At 38.7% G+C, this 19,707-nt stretch overlaps 1 protein-coding gene across 2 annotated transcripts in view; it reads left to right on the plus strand.

The window, feature by feature from the left end:
- The window catches only part of LOC134498644 (protein O-mannosyl-transferase TMTC4-like), a 79,965-nt gene that overhangs the window by 41,553 nt on the left and 18,705 nt on the right, over window positions 1–19,707 (plus strand). Inside the window, exons 12-18 of one of the 2 annotated variants that reach the window (XM_063304804.1) lie at window positions 1,526–1,605; window positions 2,691–2,798; window positions 3,724–3,865; window positions 5,528–5,642; window positions 6,612–6,724; window positions 8,409–8,478; window positions 8,999–11,269. In XM_063304804.1, coding sequence (XP_063160874.1) covers window positions 1,526–1,605; window positions 2,691–2,798; window positions 3,724–3,865; window positions 5,528–5,642; window positions 6,612–6,724; window positions 8,409–8,478; window positions 8,999–9,150 — 780 coding nt within the window. In that variant the 3' untranslated portion in view covers window positions 9,151–11,269. Of the gene's footprint in view, window positions 1–1,525; window positions 1,606–2,690; window positions 2,799–3,723; window positions 3,866–5,527; window positions 5,643–6,611; window positions 6,725–8,408; window positions 8,479–8,998; window positions 11,270–19,707 lie in introns of those variants that run through there. The other variant, XM_063304802.1, reaches the window with a different exon arrangement.

A 19,707-nucleotide genomic window follows, 5' to 3' on the forward strand; every position in this document is an offset into this window, starting at 1 on the left:
ATATTGTATTCACTTGGCAAAGATGTTATATTATCTCCATCCTCCTCTCTACAGTCTAAAGGGAGAGCAGCGGAACTATTACTTTTCTGCCTTAAGTCTTCCTCTAGAATATGGCAAAAGGCAGGTTAACAAGACAGAATCTGGAATATACAGCTTAGCATGAACAGAGAGTGATATTGTAAATCAGTTCAAAATAGAAAAAAATTGTTCTGACTCTATAAAGAGCCAGGATTCTGTCTTAGTTGCCCCATCCAACAATAAATTTTTCCCCTTAGTGTTCCATAGAGATAAGGGCATATAGAAGCAATTATAATACATATCTATTGTATCTGGCATTGTAGATTAATATTTCCTAATACAGGGAACACATTTTCAGTTTAATTTGGGGTGCAGTTCCCACCAAGACAAATGTGAAAATATATATACTGTACATCCAAACACACAGCTGAACTTAGTCTTTTATACATTTTTGCTGCGGAAAGCAACCCATTCATTCACAGAACTTGTGCATGTAACTCCTACCTTTGTTTTTGTAATTACAAAGGTTGTAGTTCTTACTTAGATTTAATTTTGAAACCGTAATACAGTATTTATTTGAGATTGGCTACACGAGGGAATAAAATTATAGAACAAACTGAAAATATAGTAAGGTTTAACCTGACATAAACATTACAGCCATTTGTCAGTATCAGCATCAGTTTGATTTTCATTTCAGAATTACTTGACTTAGATCTGTAATCAAGATGCAATCTTAGTAGTCACTTTCTGAATAGTATCTCAGTTCATATCATCGAAGAACAGGTTCCATAATAGTCAAGCTAATTAAGCATTGAGAACTTTTTTCCTTTTCTAATGAATTCCAGCATAGCTATCTAATGGAAGAAAACCTTCACATAGACACTTTTATGTGCCTGGGCTTTCAAACAAGCTAGAACCCTTCAGAATCTCAGCTTGCTTGGAAACTAGGATACATACAGATGTAGCATGGAGGCTTTCCTCCTGGAGTTGTCCACCTGTGTTCATGAATGTTTTGAGAAGGATACGGTCATTGAAGGTGGTGGTGGGCGGGGATAAGCTTTATGAGTTGTGTTAAGTGTTCCTGATATGTGAGCCTCTACTCTTCAGCTAAGTGTTTTTATCTCAATAATCTAGGGAAGTGTTTCTCAACCTTGGCAACTTTAACATGTGTGGACTTCAACTCCCAGAATCCCCCAGCTAGCTTTGCTGGCTGGGGGATTCTGGGAGTTGAAGTCCACACATGTTAAAGTTGCCACATTGAGAAACACTGATCTATAGGGTTTTTTTCCTCATAGCTATTGTTTTAGCAAGGCCAATTACATCTGTCTCTTGCATGATAATCTGTTTTTCAGTAAGTCATGCCAAACATCATGTTAAAAATCTTGAACAAAAAATACGTATCTATCAAAATGGTTACAATAATCCAGATCAGATTTCTATAAACCGACAGGCTTATGCATTGAAAGAAAACTGATTAGAATAATATTGTTCTGACCTTTACTTTCAGGTCCATTATAATGTTGGCAAAAACTTAGCTGATAATGGCAATCAAAGTGCTGCAATCAGCTACTACAGAGAGGCTGTAAGGTATGGGTGATTTGGAGTGTGTTTTAAATTTGTTTGTTAGTTTGTTTTTAATTTTGCAGAAATTTTCATTAGTGCAGAAAGCAGATACAGGATAATGACCTGACCATCAGAAAGATCATTGGCAGTGATAATGGAATACTGAACAGAATACAGGAAAAAATATATTAGTTTAAGAAAATACGTTCTAAGCCATGGTTTGTTTTAACTATGACTTGAATGAATTGTTGCTTAGTTCATACTTAATGCTAAACAATATGCCATGGTTTATAAATTACAGTGGCTGGGCTTTGTATTGCATTAAGGTAAAAACAGTTAAAAAAATAGTAAAACTGGCTTAGCAGAATTTGGAAACTAAGCCGGTGATTGTAAAATGTTGGTGATGTGGCTCAGGAAAAATACTCTTTAAAACAACCAACTCTATAAAATTACATATCTGTAAAATTTGAAGATAGAGTTTGAATGTCAGCACCACATTTTATTATCAGAGCATGTGCCACAATGATATAAGCAGCTGATTGCAGGACGGTTGTGTGCTGGAAGTGGAACGAAGTATCAGAATTATTGTAAACAGTAGAAAATATTGGTTATTCTCTTTTATGTTGCCATTACAAAATTGACTTATGGACACATGAAAGAAATGAGTTGACTTTTAAAAAGCTAAAATAATGGGGATGCTTAGTTCCGGTTTTTAATTAATGGCGAAGCTATGCTTTCTAGTATTGTCCTTAATAAAACCATTAGCAAGCAAGGAAGTATTGTTGAGATCAAAGCCAGGCTACCCAAAAAGTATGTGAAAATAATTGCTTTTGGGGAACAAATTTTGAATAGAGAGGTTTTTCCTTCCTCTCTGTCTTGTTTTGTTTTGATTTTTTGGTGGGGGAGTTAGTGGTCCAGTCCTGATTGGGATTATGAGGGAAGTTTAACACATGCTTGAGGGTGTTTGTAAATGCCTACATCTCTCTTTGATTGATATAAAAATGACAGGCGGAAGAGAAGATTTGCTGGCTGTGTAGATACATATAAATACAATTAGGAGACCTGCTTCCTTCTAGTGAGTAATTCTTTTTTTGTCTTTTCAATCCCAGATTGAATCCTAAATATGTACACGCTATGAACAACTTGGGAAATATCTTGAAAGAAAAGAATGAACTTCGTGAAGCTGAAGAGCTTCTCTCACTAGCTGTTCAAATACAGTATGTTTTAAACATCAAAGTCTAGCTGTGGGTCACCAACAATATTGTTGTATTATCTGGATCTTTTTCATTCTTAAATTAACCTTCTGAAATATACTCTGTGATAGAGCTATGTGTAAAGTGTTTCATTTGGGGAAACTCTAGAAAGTTCTTCCTGCAGATTACACCAATCTGGCTTTTTCAGGCAATGATCTGGCAGTTTTTCACAAATGGTTTGTGCTGTACATATATGGTCTGGGCCCAAAAAAGTGTGGTCTAGATAAGAGGAGAACTTTCCAGAATTTCCCAAAACATTCCTTGTTTGGAATGAAGTATTTTACCCAACTCTAGAGTAAATAATAAAGGCAGGATAAAAATAAAAATAAAAACTTGGCTTTGAAGAGTCGACTCATAAAATGTAGCTAGATTATTTCTTGTCATACACTCTGGGGGCCATATTGCACCGATCTGGCACCAGTGTCATTGGCTACTGGTTTGCTTGTTTGCATAAGTAATGTTCTTTCATAATTGATACAGCACTAAAGGATTTAGGCCCATGGTACCTGAAGGACCATTCCTTCTGTATTCAGATTCCCTTCTTTAGATCCCACCAACAAGAGAAGTTAGGTTAATCCCAACACAGAACAGGGGCTTCTCTGTAGTGCTTTCTGGATTGTAGAATGTGTTTCCCTTCTGTTTAGTTTTAGGCAAACTCTATTTGGCCTGGCTTTTGAGTGCATTGTCTCTATTCTTTGTATTTAAATTATTCTTTTTTCCCCCTTGTCCTTAATGTGCTATGTTATTACATTATTGTTTCGTTAAAAAAAACTTAAATTGTTTTACACTTGTAAATTCAGGTTGCATTTTCAATTTTATAAATGAGTAAGGGGCATCAAAGCTGTCTTGTACTTAATATGCTAAAATGTTCACAACTCTCTTTGCCTAGGCCTGATTTTGCAGCAGCATGGATGAATTTAGGGATAGTGCAGAATAGCTTAAGAAGGTATGAAGAAGCAGAGGAAAGCTACTGGACTGCAATTAGACACAGGAAAAAGTACCCAGATTGTTACTATAATTTAGGACGCTTAGTAAGTGTATTTATTTATCTTTCTGCTAATGATCCTAGATACTTAAGATGCAGTGAGTTTTGAATGATGATCAGTTGCTTATTAGAGAGTACCCTCTTGGACTTTGGACTTCTTTAGGGAGACTCTGTTTTTCAGATCCTTTTGCACGTTGAAGTTGCAGTCTTACTTTTAATGGAAGTGAATTATAAGAATTGCTTAGTAAATGATAGAGGATTGCGTAAGAAGGAGTCTAAACGGAACATTGCTTTGTATCTTCTGGTGTCCCAGAAATGCCCAAGTAAAGACTCTGCACTTGTTGAGGAATCATAAATGTTTCTTGTACTGTATATATAAAAAAATACAATATACAAAACTGTATATTAAAATGGTGAGAAACAGCAGCACACTGTATCCCATAAGATTACTCTAGTAATTGAATGATCTAAAAGTCTAGGGAAGAAAATGGAGAAAAAGGATAGAGGAGAATATTAATTGGATAATAGTAGGGATAAATGCTCTCTAATAAAACTAGTAGTGAATTAGCAGATATGTAGAGACCACTGCTAATTTTCTCCAACTGCTGTTCTTGCTGGGAGGTAGCAAAATGTTGGCACTCTTTGGGGGGGGGTTAATGCTCCCTTCCCCATAACCCTCACCAAATGAGGGGGGTAATTTTATCTCTTAACCCTTCCCCCTCATGCAGAAAAATAGCCCCAACTAGGGATTGGTGATTCCTTATGGACCACAGATTGGTATCTTATGGCTCCGCAAGACCTAAAGCATCCTTTTTAATCTCCGGTACTACACAAAACTCATTCTCCACAAGCCTGAAAATGTGGGTCTCACCCTCTCCAGAAGTGTCCTGAGGGCTCCTGGGACACAAAAAGAATACTAGAGGTTGTAGACTATAAAGTACAGGTTGATCATCTGCATCCTATTACAAAACCAACCCTGATGTTCCAGACAGTGACTGGATAAATGTAAATAATAGGCGCATTTTGCCCAGCCCTTACTATTATTCTGGTGTGGCTTGCCTTTGTGGTTTTGTTCGTTTGCTTGCTTGCTTGCTTTGAGCCCTAATATGTAAGACACCTAGACTGGCTTTTCCAACTGATACAAGTTTCTTCAATCAGTTTCTTAAATCAATAAACACTAATCTTCATTCTAAAAAAAGAGAAGTGTAGAATGCAATATATATATTAGGATTGTTCAGCCTTTCTAATTCCAGCCAAGGAGGTCCTTTGGGGCATTCTCCATGCTTTTGAGGGCACAGGAGCACTGACTGTGTGGGCACAGCCCTGGAAAAAGGCGCAGCTTCTTAAGAGAGTTGCAGACAGGGGCTACGTGAGATCCTGTGTGCTCTGAAGCCCCTCTTAATGGTCCAGCAGCACGTGGCCCCAGGGCATACGGATGAGGACCTGTCTAAGCAGAAGGTTTGTAGGTGACGGGGGAATATTCAGAAAATACACAAACGTCTCTACTCTGTACATAATTACGTGTAATTCTTAGTGGAAACTGGTTTTTCTCACATTCGACCCTTTGTAAAACATTTCCTGGAGTTATTTCTATATAGCTATTCACACTGCAGATTTATTTGATACACACAGGCTCTCATACAGCAGGGCCTGAACAAGGGCTACTTTTCTTGTCTTGTTATCTTACTGCCAACCACGTTACTTTCAGTATGCTGATCTAAATCGCCACATAGATGCATTGAACGCATGGAGAAATGCCACAGTGTTGAAACCACAACATAGTTTGGCTTGGAACAACATGATTATATTGCTCGACAATACAGGTACAATATACTTTTTTTCAGAGTAATAGTAACATTTTGTTTTCTGTCTCCTTGTTTATATCTCCAGCCCATAGTTTTCTGCTACATGTACTGGGACTGTAGTTTTAAAACAGTGGCTAGAGTGACACATACCCAAGATTTTGGAGTTGCTCTAAAACAGCAGCTCTTGCAAAACATACAGAAATCTGCCTTGGCCACCTTCAGTGTAGTCTGTTGTTTTAGAGAGAAAAATGCCGGATGTGCCAAAAGTGTCTCCTTAGAGATCAGTTTCCAGTTTGTACCAATGTTTTGGTTCTTTGTGTTCCAAAATACTTTTGCAAGTAATGATTCAGTATTTGGGGGGGGAAATGTCAGAATTCAACAAGAAATAAATTGATCATTACATTCTAGGTGTCTGGAATCATAACAGATATAGAGGTTTCAGGCAACCATCTTTTGAAAAGACTCTCACAATATATTGTGTCAGTTTTATCTCATTGGATATCTCAGTATCAAATTAGTTAAGACTCCTAATTTGATTAGCTTCAGAAAAGTAAATAAAAAAGAAGAAAGGATAATCTGCGTACCAGACAGTTTACTAACCAGCAAATATTTCATCCTGCTGGTGCTCACCCCCTATTCTTTTTCTCCGATGGAGCTTCCAGAATGCTCACAAAATCTTCTATTTCACATTGGTGCCTTCAGTTTATTTCTGTGTTGGATATGAATGTTTCTTAATTTGCTTATAGTCACATTCTCATCATGAACATGTTTAAAATGCATAGTAACTAAATATTTCTTTCATATTTTAGATCTAGAAAAAATACTGTGCAGATTTTAATGCACTGCTCTTCAGTTGCAATTCGGTTTTTATTATTTGATTTGTTTTTAATTGTTTTGTTTAAGGAAAATAGCCAAGCATTTTATTTTGATTAAAAATGGTTATTCACCATCATTTCATCTCGCTCTCTCCTTTTAATGTATTCCTAGGGAACTTGGCACAAGCAGAAGCTGTTGGAAGGGAAGCTCTGGAATTAATTCCGAATGATCATTCTCTTATGTTTTCACTGGCAAATGTACTAGGGAAATCACAGAAATATAAGGTACAGCGTTTTTCTAACCACAATTTGTAGATAAGATAAGTCCTAGAAAATCTTATTGTTCAATGATTCAGGGATTAGGTATGTCCTCAGAAATTTGACTTGACTAAAAGATTGGCAGTGGATTTGAATTTGGAAGCCAACACGGCAAAATATGTATTTGTACCCAGAGTTGTTTTTTCAAAATCACAGTCAAAGAAATCTTAGGAGAAATTGTAGGTACTGTGCAAATGGCCTTGGTGGGTTGTGGAATGATACTTCCTAAGCAGATGTTAACCAGGTCAATTTCATTTTTTTCGATCTGACTAAACTGAAGCACTAGATTCTTTTAGAATTACTGGGTAGATAGAGGTATGCAAGCAACAGTACCTTCTAGAACAGTTCAAAATCCAGGTAGAAATATGTCTCACGTATTACTATTAAATATTATGTGCAAGAAGTTCAAACCATAAATATAGAAAAAAGCTATTTTGTTCTTCAGTTTTTGAGCTTGACGCTGCTTCAACCCATATCCTGATATTACAAAAGGCCATCTAAAATTATTATAAAATTACAAAATTGTAATTATAAAATTATGATTAAAAACCCCTTTAAAATAACATAAGTTGCATGGGATCAGGGTTCTCTTGATCTTACCTATTAAATAATCACTTTCCTTTAAGAAAGGACAGGGGAGATTGGCTTAAGTATAGTCTTTAAAGCTTTAAGGATGTCCTCCATGAAGGATCTGTAAACTTTACAGAAATCAATTTGAAAAATGAATCATGAAAATGCCTACTGCTTTCAATTGTTCAGGCTAAGGCAGGTTATTTGAAGCAACAAAGGAAAATGGAAAATTGAGAAGGGTTATGACCAAATACAAAGCAGTAAGTTTGTTAGGCAAATAATGAAAATTCTTTTGTCAAGCTAGAAATTCTTTTTAGGCTACAATTGTTGGCTCTGTGTGTGAGGTGTCTGTGTCTGTGTGTGTGTGGGGAAGGAAGGGAAGGGAAGGGAAGGGAAGGGAAGGGAAGGGAAGGGAGGAAGGAAGGAAGGAAGGAAGGAAGGAAGGAAGGAAGGAAGGAAGGAAGGAAGGAAGGAAGGAAGGAAGGAAGGAAGGAAGGATTTTTCTTTAAAAATATTTTGCTACAGTTTACCAGTGAGGTATGCAAATGCACCTCAAATACAAATGCTGTAGTTTCATCAGAGGTTACTAGATCTGGGCTGCAAAAATCCAGATGACCACTAGAGAGCAGCAGAAAGGAAGGATTTGGTATCTGTTTGCTGCCGTCTAAGGGTGGTCTGGATTTTTGCAGCCCAGATCCGATAACCTTAGTTTTGTCCACCAATTTTATTGGGACTAAATTTGTTTTAATGCACATTTGTTGGTTTTAAGTTGTGGTTTGTGTGAGCATTTGGTTTCTAATGCAGCCCACAAGTGTTTTTGTGTCCTTACCAACACTGAAGTAATTGCTGTCTAATTGACAGCAACTACCAGACAACAGCTGGATCAGTCGGTGAATTATATTGTATGTATATCCATTAGAGAGAAGTAGAAGTGTGAATGCACATGAAAAAAAAATAGGGTGACATAATCACATTAATAGACCACAGAGCATGAGGTAATTGGGAGTGTTTGGTTGTACTGGACATTGTAGGCACTACAAAAATAGCTTGTCCTGTTGATCTCTTTTTCTGAATTATTCAGGAATCTGAAGCTTTGTTCCACAAGGCAATTAAAGCCAATCCAACGGCCGCCAGTTACCATGGTAATTTGGGTAAGACATTTTATAGCTCCCCTAGTGCAAACTTTTTCAAAAAAAAAAATCAGACACTTTGGTTGTATTTCTTTTCACATTCAGTGTCTTGCAGGCATTCTTCTGCTAGCTAGATTTCTCTTCCGCCTGCTTGCTAAACAAATTGCCAACAAGACACTGGAATTCTTAGAGCGGGTTTCCAATAATGTCAAGCCGATCACATTGTACGACAGACCAGCCAGGCCGCCTGCTGCAGCCCAAAGGTGGCTGCATGTCAGTGGTGGCAAATTGGTTTCTTTGTCCTGTGCTTGCAAACCACCATGAGCTCTCCTGATAAAAATAGCCATTTATGGCTCCAGCACAATCCACTCTTGTCATTCCTTGGCCCGTGCAGCTCCAAACATGTCTGCTCCAGCTGGCTACAGAGCAGGCTGCCACTGTGCCGACAGCCAACCAAATGTTTTAATGTTTTCTAAGTAATTGGCGAGATTGTCTGTTCTTCAACAACACTGCTAACAAAAAACCCTCTTTGCTGTTTCAGCTGTGCTGTACCATCGCTGGGGAAATTTTGACTTAGCCAAGAAACACTATGAAGTCTCTCTGAAGCTTGACCCCACAGCAGTTGGGACCAGGGAAAACTATAGTCTTTTAAAAAAGAAACTGGACCAACTGCAAAAAAAGGGTGATGTCTGAGATTCCTTCTCAGGCTTTGAATGCAGATTGTATACCATTTATGGGCAGCGTAGCTATTGATCACCAGGGAGAAGCATTGTCACCCAGAATACGGAACACAACAACGTTGGGCATTCAAAAGTTTCTTGAAATTTAGCATCAGAAGTATTTCAGAGAAAAATAAAGCCCTAGTTTATAACATTTTATTTAGAGGATTGAAAGGGCTTGCTTCTCCTTTTCAGTTCGTTAGTGTTTGTTTTGGTTTTTTTTGAACCAGTGATGAAATCTGTTGAATATTTATACTGATATCCAAAGCATCTGCACTGGTAAAGGCCATGTTGAAATGTAGAGTTGTATATATTCTTCAGCAGAGCATATGAACAGAGAACTGTAAGGTTCAGAAATGGAAATGGAGGGTAACTGTTTAGCTTTTGATAGGAATTCCAGTGCAGCACTAGTTTGAAATGTGACCTTGTAATAAGGACAACATCTTGAGCAGAGAAAATGGATTTGTACATTTATGAAGAGGTTATTTGCTTCAGTAACACAGAAGTTGAAGCTGTTTTTATCTGACCAGGCTTTAATTGCTGTCCATATATTGTAAACAGACCTGCTGAAAAATGAGATATGGCAGGTCCAGATTTTTCCACTGCAAGAAAACTTGGAATTCATGCTGCTTCTAGGTTCAGAATCAATCTGTGCTTGCTGTCACATAGGCTAAAGTCAGTGTTTGACTGGGTTACAAACGAGAGCTTGCTATTAAAGTTGGAAAGTGGTGTGTGCCTAGAAGGTTGTGTAACGTCTTTGGCACTTCAGCTGGGCAGCAATCATTACAGCTTCAGACGAAGGGGCTTTTTCTCTGGTTTTGATCCATTGGTGGCTGTTTTTGTGGCCCTATGAACAGCTTAAATCCATACAATTTCTTGACGATTCTTCAGTTCCCTTTGGTGATCATAGCAGAATGAAAATTGGGGGGCTTTAATAGTTCTATGAGAAAAGAGAGGCCCTGGATAGATGCTGTAAAATCCTTCACGTGGAGCACTTCAAGGATACAGTTAAGCAGAGGAAATAATACCAGTGCACGATCTGGAAGACAGCGATCTAAACTAAAGGATGTGGTTACAGTTAACCATTTTATCTGTATAGAACGTGTGGGCCAGAATGATACCCAGCTAAAAACATACTGAGAGGTCACCTGTTAGTATTATTTCTAGCTTTCTCGAGTAACTTAAGTTTCAGGAAATATTTTGTTCTTCCATCTCTTTTTATTCTTGGTGAAGTCTGTATTTTTCTGTGTTGAAGACAAAGAAAAGGATATGTACCAAGCCAGGAAAAAGAGAAAGAAAGAAATATGATGTGCATATACTTTATTCTGGGATCTTAGTCCCCACTTTCTGCTTCTTCTAAAAGTAGGACCGCTATGAGAGGAGCTTTAAAATATTCTTTAGCCTCACAACTTCTGTATTAGAGATTCCACACAGTTTATTAACAAATTCAGACAGATTGTATTCTGCATTGTGCTATTTCAGCCACCATGAATCTTCCTTCTTTAGATACTAATATTCCATCAGACAAGAGAAGAGAATATCTTAAAAATCTAGAAAGCCCACAGTACTGTATTCATTTTACTATAGAAGTAGCAGGAATCGGGGGCTACGATTCCGCCATAAGGTATGTGTGTATCATATTTATTTCTTTTTCATTTTCCAGCAGTGAAGACCAAGTCAGATGCTGCCTTTCTTCCTGCTGATATGTACAGTGTATCTCATGACAAACGCTGCATCAGATTCATGCCTGCTCAATAATAAGAGCCGTTTTCTGAGAATGGAAACCTCTGTGTTTTATTTTTTAAAAAAGAAAAATATTTTGCAATGCATGTAGCTTGGTGCTGTCGGTTTTGAGAGTGCCGTAATATTATGATTTTGTTTTTTATCTTTAAATGTGTTCAGGTCCTTTCATTCAGCATAAGATGAACAGATGCAAGGTAGAGATATAACCATTTCTGCAGTACTTGCGTACATTAAGGTACAACTGTGTTTATGTAGATTATTTTCCCAGATACGGTTCAATTTATCTGTTTGTGTACAAGATACTAAGGGTCTCTTGGCATTCAAAAACATTTTAATGTTTTTTTTAAAAAGCATAATGTGGATATCAATCTGTCAGACAAAAATATCTGATTGGATAATAGAGTTCAATATCACAGGCTGTAAAAGCTTTCTAATACCTAAAAAACCCAACTGGTTAGTCAGTTTTTCCTGCCCTGCATCATTTTAATAAGGCTTTAAATACAAAAGCTCCTAGATTGTTAAAATACTCTTCCTAGCCTTTTTATAACAATTTGTGGCTAAACTGAGTTTATTTGGTCACAAGTAGCATTAATTTATTCTGTTTTGGGGGGCAGGGGCAAAGAGACATTCTTCAAGATTTTACTGCCATGCTCCAAAATAATTATATAATTATATATATATATATTGTGGTTATTTCTTATCAGTTGTTTTCTTAATAGTGATACCTTAGGCCAGCCTGTGGAGGGTCACAGATGGTTATTAGATACTGTGTCCTGTTTAGAGGATCACTTCTTAGATTTTTTTAAAGATTTTTTTTATCCCGCCTTTATTATTTTTATAAATAACTCAAGGCAGGGAACATACCTAATACTCCTTCCTTGTCCTAACAATCAGGAACCACGTTGAGACAAGGAATAGGTCTCTAGTGTTTTATTACTGCTACATTAGACAGAAAATCCTAACAAACTGAAGAAGCGTGGGAAAAACCCAGGCAGATAAACCCCAAAAGTCAAGGCGGGTCTGATCTGTGTCTCTTTGAATGGCTGCTTAACTCCTCACCACTACGCATGCGTTTTCCCCCCTGGATAGGGGGCCCCCTCCTGCTCACCATCAGTACTCATGACATTCCTCCCCCTATTTTCCCCACAACAACAACCCTGTGAGGTGATCATGCTCTTTAAAAGGATACATCGTGTACCTTCCCGTAGGCTTCCCGTCTGGAATATTCATGTGTCCTTATAGAACAATTGTCACAAAAGCTATCCATTTCTCTTTTCTCTTTTATATACTGGTTATCTCCTTTCCCTTTCTCCTCTGTCCAGCTGTCTCTCTCTCCTGTAATTTCCTCTCTTCGTGTTCTTCTGCCAACTCTCCTCATAAAGAAGTTTCTAACCCTTTACTTGCTCTAACTGAAACCAAATAATCTAGTATTGTATCACATAATCCATGTCTGAATATTACTGATAGAGGTGGGAAAATATTTCCAGTTTGAGTAGAACTAGCCTCAAAATGCCTTCTTTCAAGGTGGAAACAGTTGTTTCAAGTTCAAACAGGCTCTTCCAACTCTGTTAGAAATTTTCCAAGTCCCATTTCAAGCTCAAAATACCTGACTCAAATTTGAAATACTTCTTACAAGGTCCAGGCAGCCCATGTCAAATCCAGAACAGGTGTTTCAAACACAAAGCAGGAGTTTCAAGCTTAAAGTACTTCTAATCCAAGGCATTTAGCACTAATCGCTCGGCATCGTTGCTTTGCATTGTGTGTCCTGAATTAGCCAAGAGAATCAAGACATTATAAGGCAAAGCTTATTTTAAATGTGTTTTTTAAAATTTAAAATTCTACTTCTTGTTTGTATTCCAGAAGTGTAGTTCCTTTAAAAAAATTGTCAATTAGTTAAATTAATTTCCCAAATTATTTAGAATTCTTGTGTATCCTTCTACAGGTTCCTTACATACATAAAAGTCTTAAATTCAGTATTCTTGAAATTCATAGGTCTTGCAGATGCTAGTTCCACCCAGCACAATAGGATAAAATGTTCAGTGTGTTGTATGAGACTAGGCAGTTGGGTTAATCCAAACCATGATTCAGTTAACCAGAGTAAGCATGTTGTACAACACAGGCCAAGAATAAACTCGGCAGGGAGCTGGATCAGCTTTTAACTCCCTTTCTAATATAGTTGTAAAATACATGTGGCTACAAACATGCGTGCTTGCAACTTTGTGTGTGTATATATGGATTTTTGGGCGAGATGGTAAATGATTTTCCTTTTGAAAATGATAACTGTTAAACTAATAATTTATTGTGGAGTTATATGAATTGCATTTTAAAACATTATAAAACTACATTCCACCCCACAAATTCTATATAAGGGAGGGGGGGTTAAATGTTAGGCTCTTCTCCATAGCTCTGGGTTTTCTGAACCTAGTATATCAAGAACAGCATTCAGATGGCTTGGCCAGTTTATCCACTAATCGTTCAAAGCCATGAGTATCACAGGCGTTGGGCGTGTAGTTCCAGTCTGGAATATTCATGTGTCATTATTTGCTCCTGGTAATACACGAGTCTTGTTGCTGTGTTAGTTTCCAGTTGTGGTAAAAGTTCCAGCAATTATGCATCAGGAGCCCGTACCTTTCCTACTTGTTCTACAGGAGCATCTCAAGAAAGGGTCGAAAACATCAAAATGGTGCCTGCATAACTGAAGCCTTGCCCTTTTTTTGTTGGGTGTTGCATGTGTGACACCCATAAAAAGCAGTTGGGCTTCAATTGCACAGGCATCATCTTGACCTGTTGACATTCCCTCCCCCTAGAGACACCCCTGTTTTTGTATACAGAATAAATAAAACTACATCTTCTTGGAGCAGATTACTTCCAGTCGCAAAACGTTTATTTTGACATATTTGTTGGGGACTCTTCATTGACCTTTTATGTGACAGGTGTGATGCTGTGCCTGGCTACTCGTTTGTGTCCTCGCCCATGCAAGGAACATTTTGTGACTGATCTGGGGTCAGATTCGTGAGAGATTTACACCTTGTTTTTAATTATAGCCTGCCAATTTCAGTGGGATTTAGAGCAGAAGTATGTATTATGCAGTAGATGTTTAAAGGAAGCCTTAGAAGATGATGATAGGGGGAGGGGAGGCAACAGGGAGGGTAGGAACATTTAATCAATTTTCTTCTTACTATTTTTCTGCACAAAAACTGTCCGTATGTCAAGCTGCTTTGACTGGCAAATTAATAAATCAACCTGATGATAATTTAATAAGCCTCTTTCAAACCAGGAATGATCAGGCCTTCAGACTTCTGGACTGCATACAGTAAGGCATGCAAATTAATGCCTTATTTGCAGCTGGATGGAACATGGTTTCTCTTCAGTAAAAGGCGCAGGATCAGGCTGTAAATCATGTTGGTTTTTTAAAAAATCATGAAATAGTAGCTGTTATTTTAATTATAAATTTCTTTACTGTTTATAATGTCTTTGAGGACTGTGGCTGATCTGTCCAGGTTTAGAGATGCTTGCAAGTTTTTGCTCTGAACTTTAATCTGATGATAAACTGGGATCCTTTGTACTATAGTTCAGTTTTGGTAAATTTTATGCTGTAATACTTAGGATCAGGTATGAATTTGCTAAGGCTGCAATCCTGTGCATAGTTTGCTGAGAGTAAGCCTCAATTCAATGGCACTTGTAAATATTAAATTGGGTTGTATGAATTGTAACTGTTTGTTATAAACATCAACAATTTTGTAAGTATGGATTTTGTACAGAAGTAATGGGATCGTCATAGAACACACAGAAATACCTATAACTAGTTTGGTGATATGTTCAAAGTCGGTTTGTCTATGATGCATTATAAATTTATTGAGGGCTTGTTAAACTGTGTATGTTTGGTAATAAAAAATGCATGAGGCCTTTAAAAACAGTGACTTGAAATGGATGTCCTTGAATATTAATAAATACACCCTAGCTTCATTTTATAACATAAATGTTGAAGAAGGTGCACTTGTTCATCTATTATGGATTTTATAAAAACTTGTAAGAAGAGTTTGGAGTTAAGAGAAGTATTAGGGCTTGGAGACCAAGTCTGATGGTTCCTCCCCCAGTTCTTTTTCAGTGGAGCCTGAATTTCTCTTTGATTGAAAGTGGTTAATGCTTAAAAAGTAAGAACCTAATTGAAGAACCACACTCTAGTAAGTGCAATATTAATGTAATGTACGATGGGAGAGAAAAGGGGCATTTGTGGTAACTGTAACAGGGCATGTGAATGTATAAAGTATTGTGGAGTGGACCTCATTGGTTCCACCAAGAGCATCTGTAAACCTTTTCCCCACCACCTTGCTGCAGACTGCCCATTATGCCTGCTTAGAGCTGACTCTTGGAGAAAGGGAAATCCGGATTTATTCAGGAGGCAAGTAGCAATCTTGCTTCATTCACTGAGCTGACAGGAGGAGATGTCTAAAGGCTAGTCCCTTTCCCCAGAATGAATGTCCCTGCTTCATTAAAAATTTAAATCTTTGTTTATATCAAGGTAAGAGAACTTGAAGGAAATTGAAAGCACAGAAATAGAAGAGGAAAAAGAAAACAATTCAGAATTTGCTCCTTCAACCCAGAATAAAAGGAGACATACTTTGTACAACATCTAGCTTCAGTGGTCCCGAGGCTGATATATAATTCTCTTATTTCCAGCCTGGATTTTTATGGGTTGGGCCTTCCTTTCTTACCTGGCACCCAGTCTGTCTTGGGAGAACGCTTCAAGCAATAATTTGGTTTCACGTATCTTAAGCCTAAACCATGTTTTGCAAGCTTCACTGGATTCTTTATAAAATGAGCCAGCCATATCATGGCTTAGTGTCCTGTGTGGAAATATCCTCAGTTAACAGAGTTCACGTGCCATATTAAGCCATAAAGTAATTTTGTGTGGTTTGGCCAATTGTGGTTTATAGATCATGATTTATGCTTTATTAAATGTCTGAACCCAACCAAATAGGCTTAGTTAAGACACAAGGGTTAAACAAACTAAGACTTAGTCCAGTATGTGATTTGGGCTTACATCTGAGTGAGGCTTAAATTTCAAATCAGTATCTCCTACAATGTAAAACCGACTTCTGCCCAATGTTTAGATAATTCCTAGCTGTATATCCTGTTTTTTCAACCAGGAACTCAAAGTGGTGCACGTTGTATTCCCTCCCACAGTCCTGTGAGGTGGGTTGGGCTGAGACAGTGTCACCTAGTGATCTTCTGTAGCTGAACTAAAATCTCCCCAGTGCTAGTCTACCCCTTAGCCACTAGACCACCTCCTGGATCAAGAACATCTAGACAAGCTGCAAGGCAGCAAAGGAAGTTCAACCCATTTTATGAATATTGCTGCAAAAAAATGGTTTCTGTTTCTCATAGGAAAAAGAATGTCTTATTCGAAGAAGCCGGTGGTCTTCCCAGCTCAGTGTTGTCACTACTTTCTGCAACTGCGTTCCTGATTTCAGGCGTTTTTTGCTAGCTCCCAAACATCCTTGCCTGAAATTCAAATACTTAACAAAAATTTTACAACAAAGCCTCTATTCAGTATGAGTGCATCTTTCCCTTCAGGGGGAAAGTGATGGTAGTAGTCATGTGAACATGTTAATATTAAATCATTCAAATTAATCCCACCAAGACAGCAGAGACACACTATGGATGCCATAAGAGAGAGAAGCCTATTTACAAAATGGCTGTTGCAGCAAGCCTGGCCAGTATTTATCAGAAGCTGAACCAGCCTCCCAAACATGCTCTCTATCATCTCAGTGAGACCTGGGCATTCCTACAAATAAATTTGATAGTAGATTTTTTTTTTTGGCTAGTTTTCCAGTTTCCTATTTCTATGACTACTATTAGCACTGCAAGATCTTTCTGGAAAAGTTCCCAAGTCTGCATGGTTTCTCTACAGGTGGAGCCTTATTCTTTCATTGTTATGTGTTTTAAAACAAATGGGAAACCCCCATGCAGTTTAAAATGTCAATTCTTAAATTTATTCATGAAAGGAACAGGGTTGCTGGTGGAAGCTTTAGTAGTTGCATCAACTGCAGCAATACGAGGGGAATAGACTTTGGCAACAAGGCCATAAAGAAAGATTCCTCTTCAGTCTTTGTCATTCAGACAATGGCTGTCTCCACGGTCCCTGGCAATGAGATTCTGTAGTTAACCAGTTGCCCTTTTGTATATCTGATTTGTCAATGGGCTGATGCTAAAATCTCAAAGAATACACATTTGCAATAGCAATGTAATTTGCTTACTTGCATCAAAATGTGCAGACTTGCTTCCCAAGAAATGGCCAGCAAATAGATTTGGAGTGAAGTTACAAACAGCCCCCACCCAGCGCTTGCAACACAGCTTTCATCACAAATGACATGGATTCGTGCATCTTCGTACCTTGTTGCTTAACCCATCCTAAGGCATAGGGGGGAAATCTGCCGGTTGTCTTGGCAACAGCAGTCCCCTCCCCCCCAACTCTTTCTCTCTGACATCAAACAACTCTAAAAAGACAGGCACAGAACTTATGCAGGCCCATCGAGTTGGACAGTTCGAGGACACATCCTTCCATCCCTCTGGCTGCAGTGTGAAGTCCTAACCATTTTTAAATGACAGGCCCTTGTTTCTTTCATCTTACCCCCCAGCCCACAGTAGAGGCAGCTTAAAATCATATTCAACTGTTCCGGTTTTAAAAAAGTGTTTTCCCTCCTATCCCAACAGACGTCCTAAAAAGCTTGATCAACCATGTGGTTGAGGATGCCGTCAGGGCTGGGATCGCCCCAGCTTCTAGGGAGCTCCTGCTGTGGCACCTTCCCCCCCTTCTGTTGCCTGGACTGCCCTCCATGAGCATTTTCACTTTGACTGCAGAAGACATCAAAACCTGGCTTGCACCCTGCATCTGCCTGTGCCTGTCCAGCATTTTGAATAGCACCAATCAAGCATTGTGTGGCTTCTTTATGCACAGAGGGTTACTCTTCTGAAAGAAGGCCAGATCTGTATGAATACAGATCTTTTAACTACTGTATGCATTTAGAGCCTTTTTTTGTTGTTTTTGAAAGAGCACTAGGTCTGCAATTAGCAAACAGGACTAGCATTTTCAAGAGCCTGCTAGTTCTGTGCAAGTGTCTGAAAGAGACCTGGGCTCTGCGGCTCTTCTCCATCACCAAGTTCTTATAGATGCTTCAGTGAGGTCACAGGGAAGTTGGAGAGGTGCAGAGCAAATGGCTGGCTGCAGAATTCTGGGAGTTGAAGTGCAAATCACTGAGGTTGAGAAACACTGTTTTAAACTATTCAACACTATGAAAGAGTCACACGAACTTCTATGGGTGCCAAAACTGGGCTGCAGCTTTCTGTATCACTGCCATCTAGTTTTAGTCCAGAGTTTTGCATCCCAGATCTTTAACACAGCCCTGAAATATCTTCATGGAAGTCGATGGAATACAAGGAATGCCTGCTTGAATTTAGAGCACGTGGGTGGGATGGTTAAACAGCTTGGCTGCAAAGAGAGGCTTGTTTTTTGTGCAATAGTGTTTAATTCCTCCCTTCTGGGAATCCAGACCAACCACTGGCTAGCCGTATTCAGATTACCACTAGCTGCATTGAAGAATTAAAGAAGGGCAGCGCCTGGCTTACTTTGGCAATTCAGAAAAGCTAAGCAGGCTCAAATGTGATTGGTACATGGATGGAGAGCATTAGATAATACCAGGGCTGTAGATTAGAACTGGGAAGCAGGAAAAACATCCCAGAAGGAGGTAATGGCAAACCACTTTTTCCTGTTGCCAAGAGAGCTACATGGATACATCCAGAAATTCCATAAGAGTCTAATTTGCCTCAAACACCATCCCTAGCCCTTTTTTAAGTTGCATAGGGGAAGCCGTGCCTTGCCTGTTTCATTGTTATACAAAACACCTGGTTCCTAATATTCAGTGTTTCCACCTAATACTGAATTGCATGGCAGGGTTGTCAGTAACTATTACCAACCTAGGTGCACAAAAATTAAAATGAAAATACGTTTTGCTAGTTGGTTGCTCAGTATCTTGTATAACCTTAGCAAGTCAGGCCAGCTCAATGTGTTAATGTGAATTTACAAGTCCAAGAGAATATCTGTAGCTCAGGGTTGAACTGTAGATTCGATTGGTACCACATGTGGGCATCAAAACACTTCAGAAAGCACGCAAATGGGAGAAATTTGCTGGTAGGCAAACCACCACCAAAGAAGAGCTATATAAAAACAGAGCAAACCCCACTCCCTTCTAGCACTGAAGATGTTGCCTAGTCGGGCAATGAAACGTCTGCAGGAAAACAACCAAACTCAGAGAACACCAAGGATTCCACAGGCAGTTGGGCTTATTTGGTAAACACTGTTAAGCATGGCTGAACAGAAGTTCAGCCTCAACTCTCGCATCAGAAAGATTGCATTAATTGTAAGACTTGTGTGCTGCAATCAAATTCAGTCCTACCAGTTTTCCAATGCCTGTTTCAGCGAACCCCTTTCAAAACTAGGTGCACCTAAAAACACAGTAAGCAGAGTAGGAAGCGTATGTACAGGAAGAGAGCCTCTTCTGCCATGGCACCTACCCTGTGGAACATTCTCCCCTGGAGATCAGATTGGCCCCGACCTTGCTGGCTTTTTGCAAGGCCCTGAAGACCTGGTTTTCCAATGGGCACAGGGACCCAGGTGTGTGATGGAGCCGGTGCACAGACTATACAGTACTCTTTTGCTGAATGGGACTACCTCGGCTGTGAGTTTTACGTATTTTATCCTTTTTATATGCTTTTCTATTTTTTTCTT

This window comes from Candoia aspera, chromosome 5 (assembly GCF_035149785.1).
Source record: "Candoia aspera isolate rCanAsp1 chromosome 5, rCanAsp1.hap2, whole genome shotgun sequence".
Taxonomy (NCBI): domain Eukaryota; kingdom Metazoa; phylum Chordata; class Lepidosauria; order Squamata; family Boidae; genus Candoia; species Candoia aspera.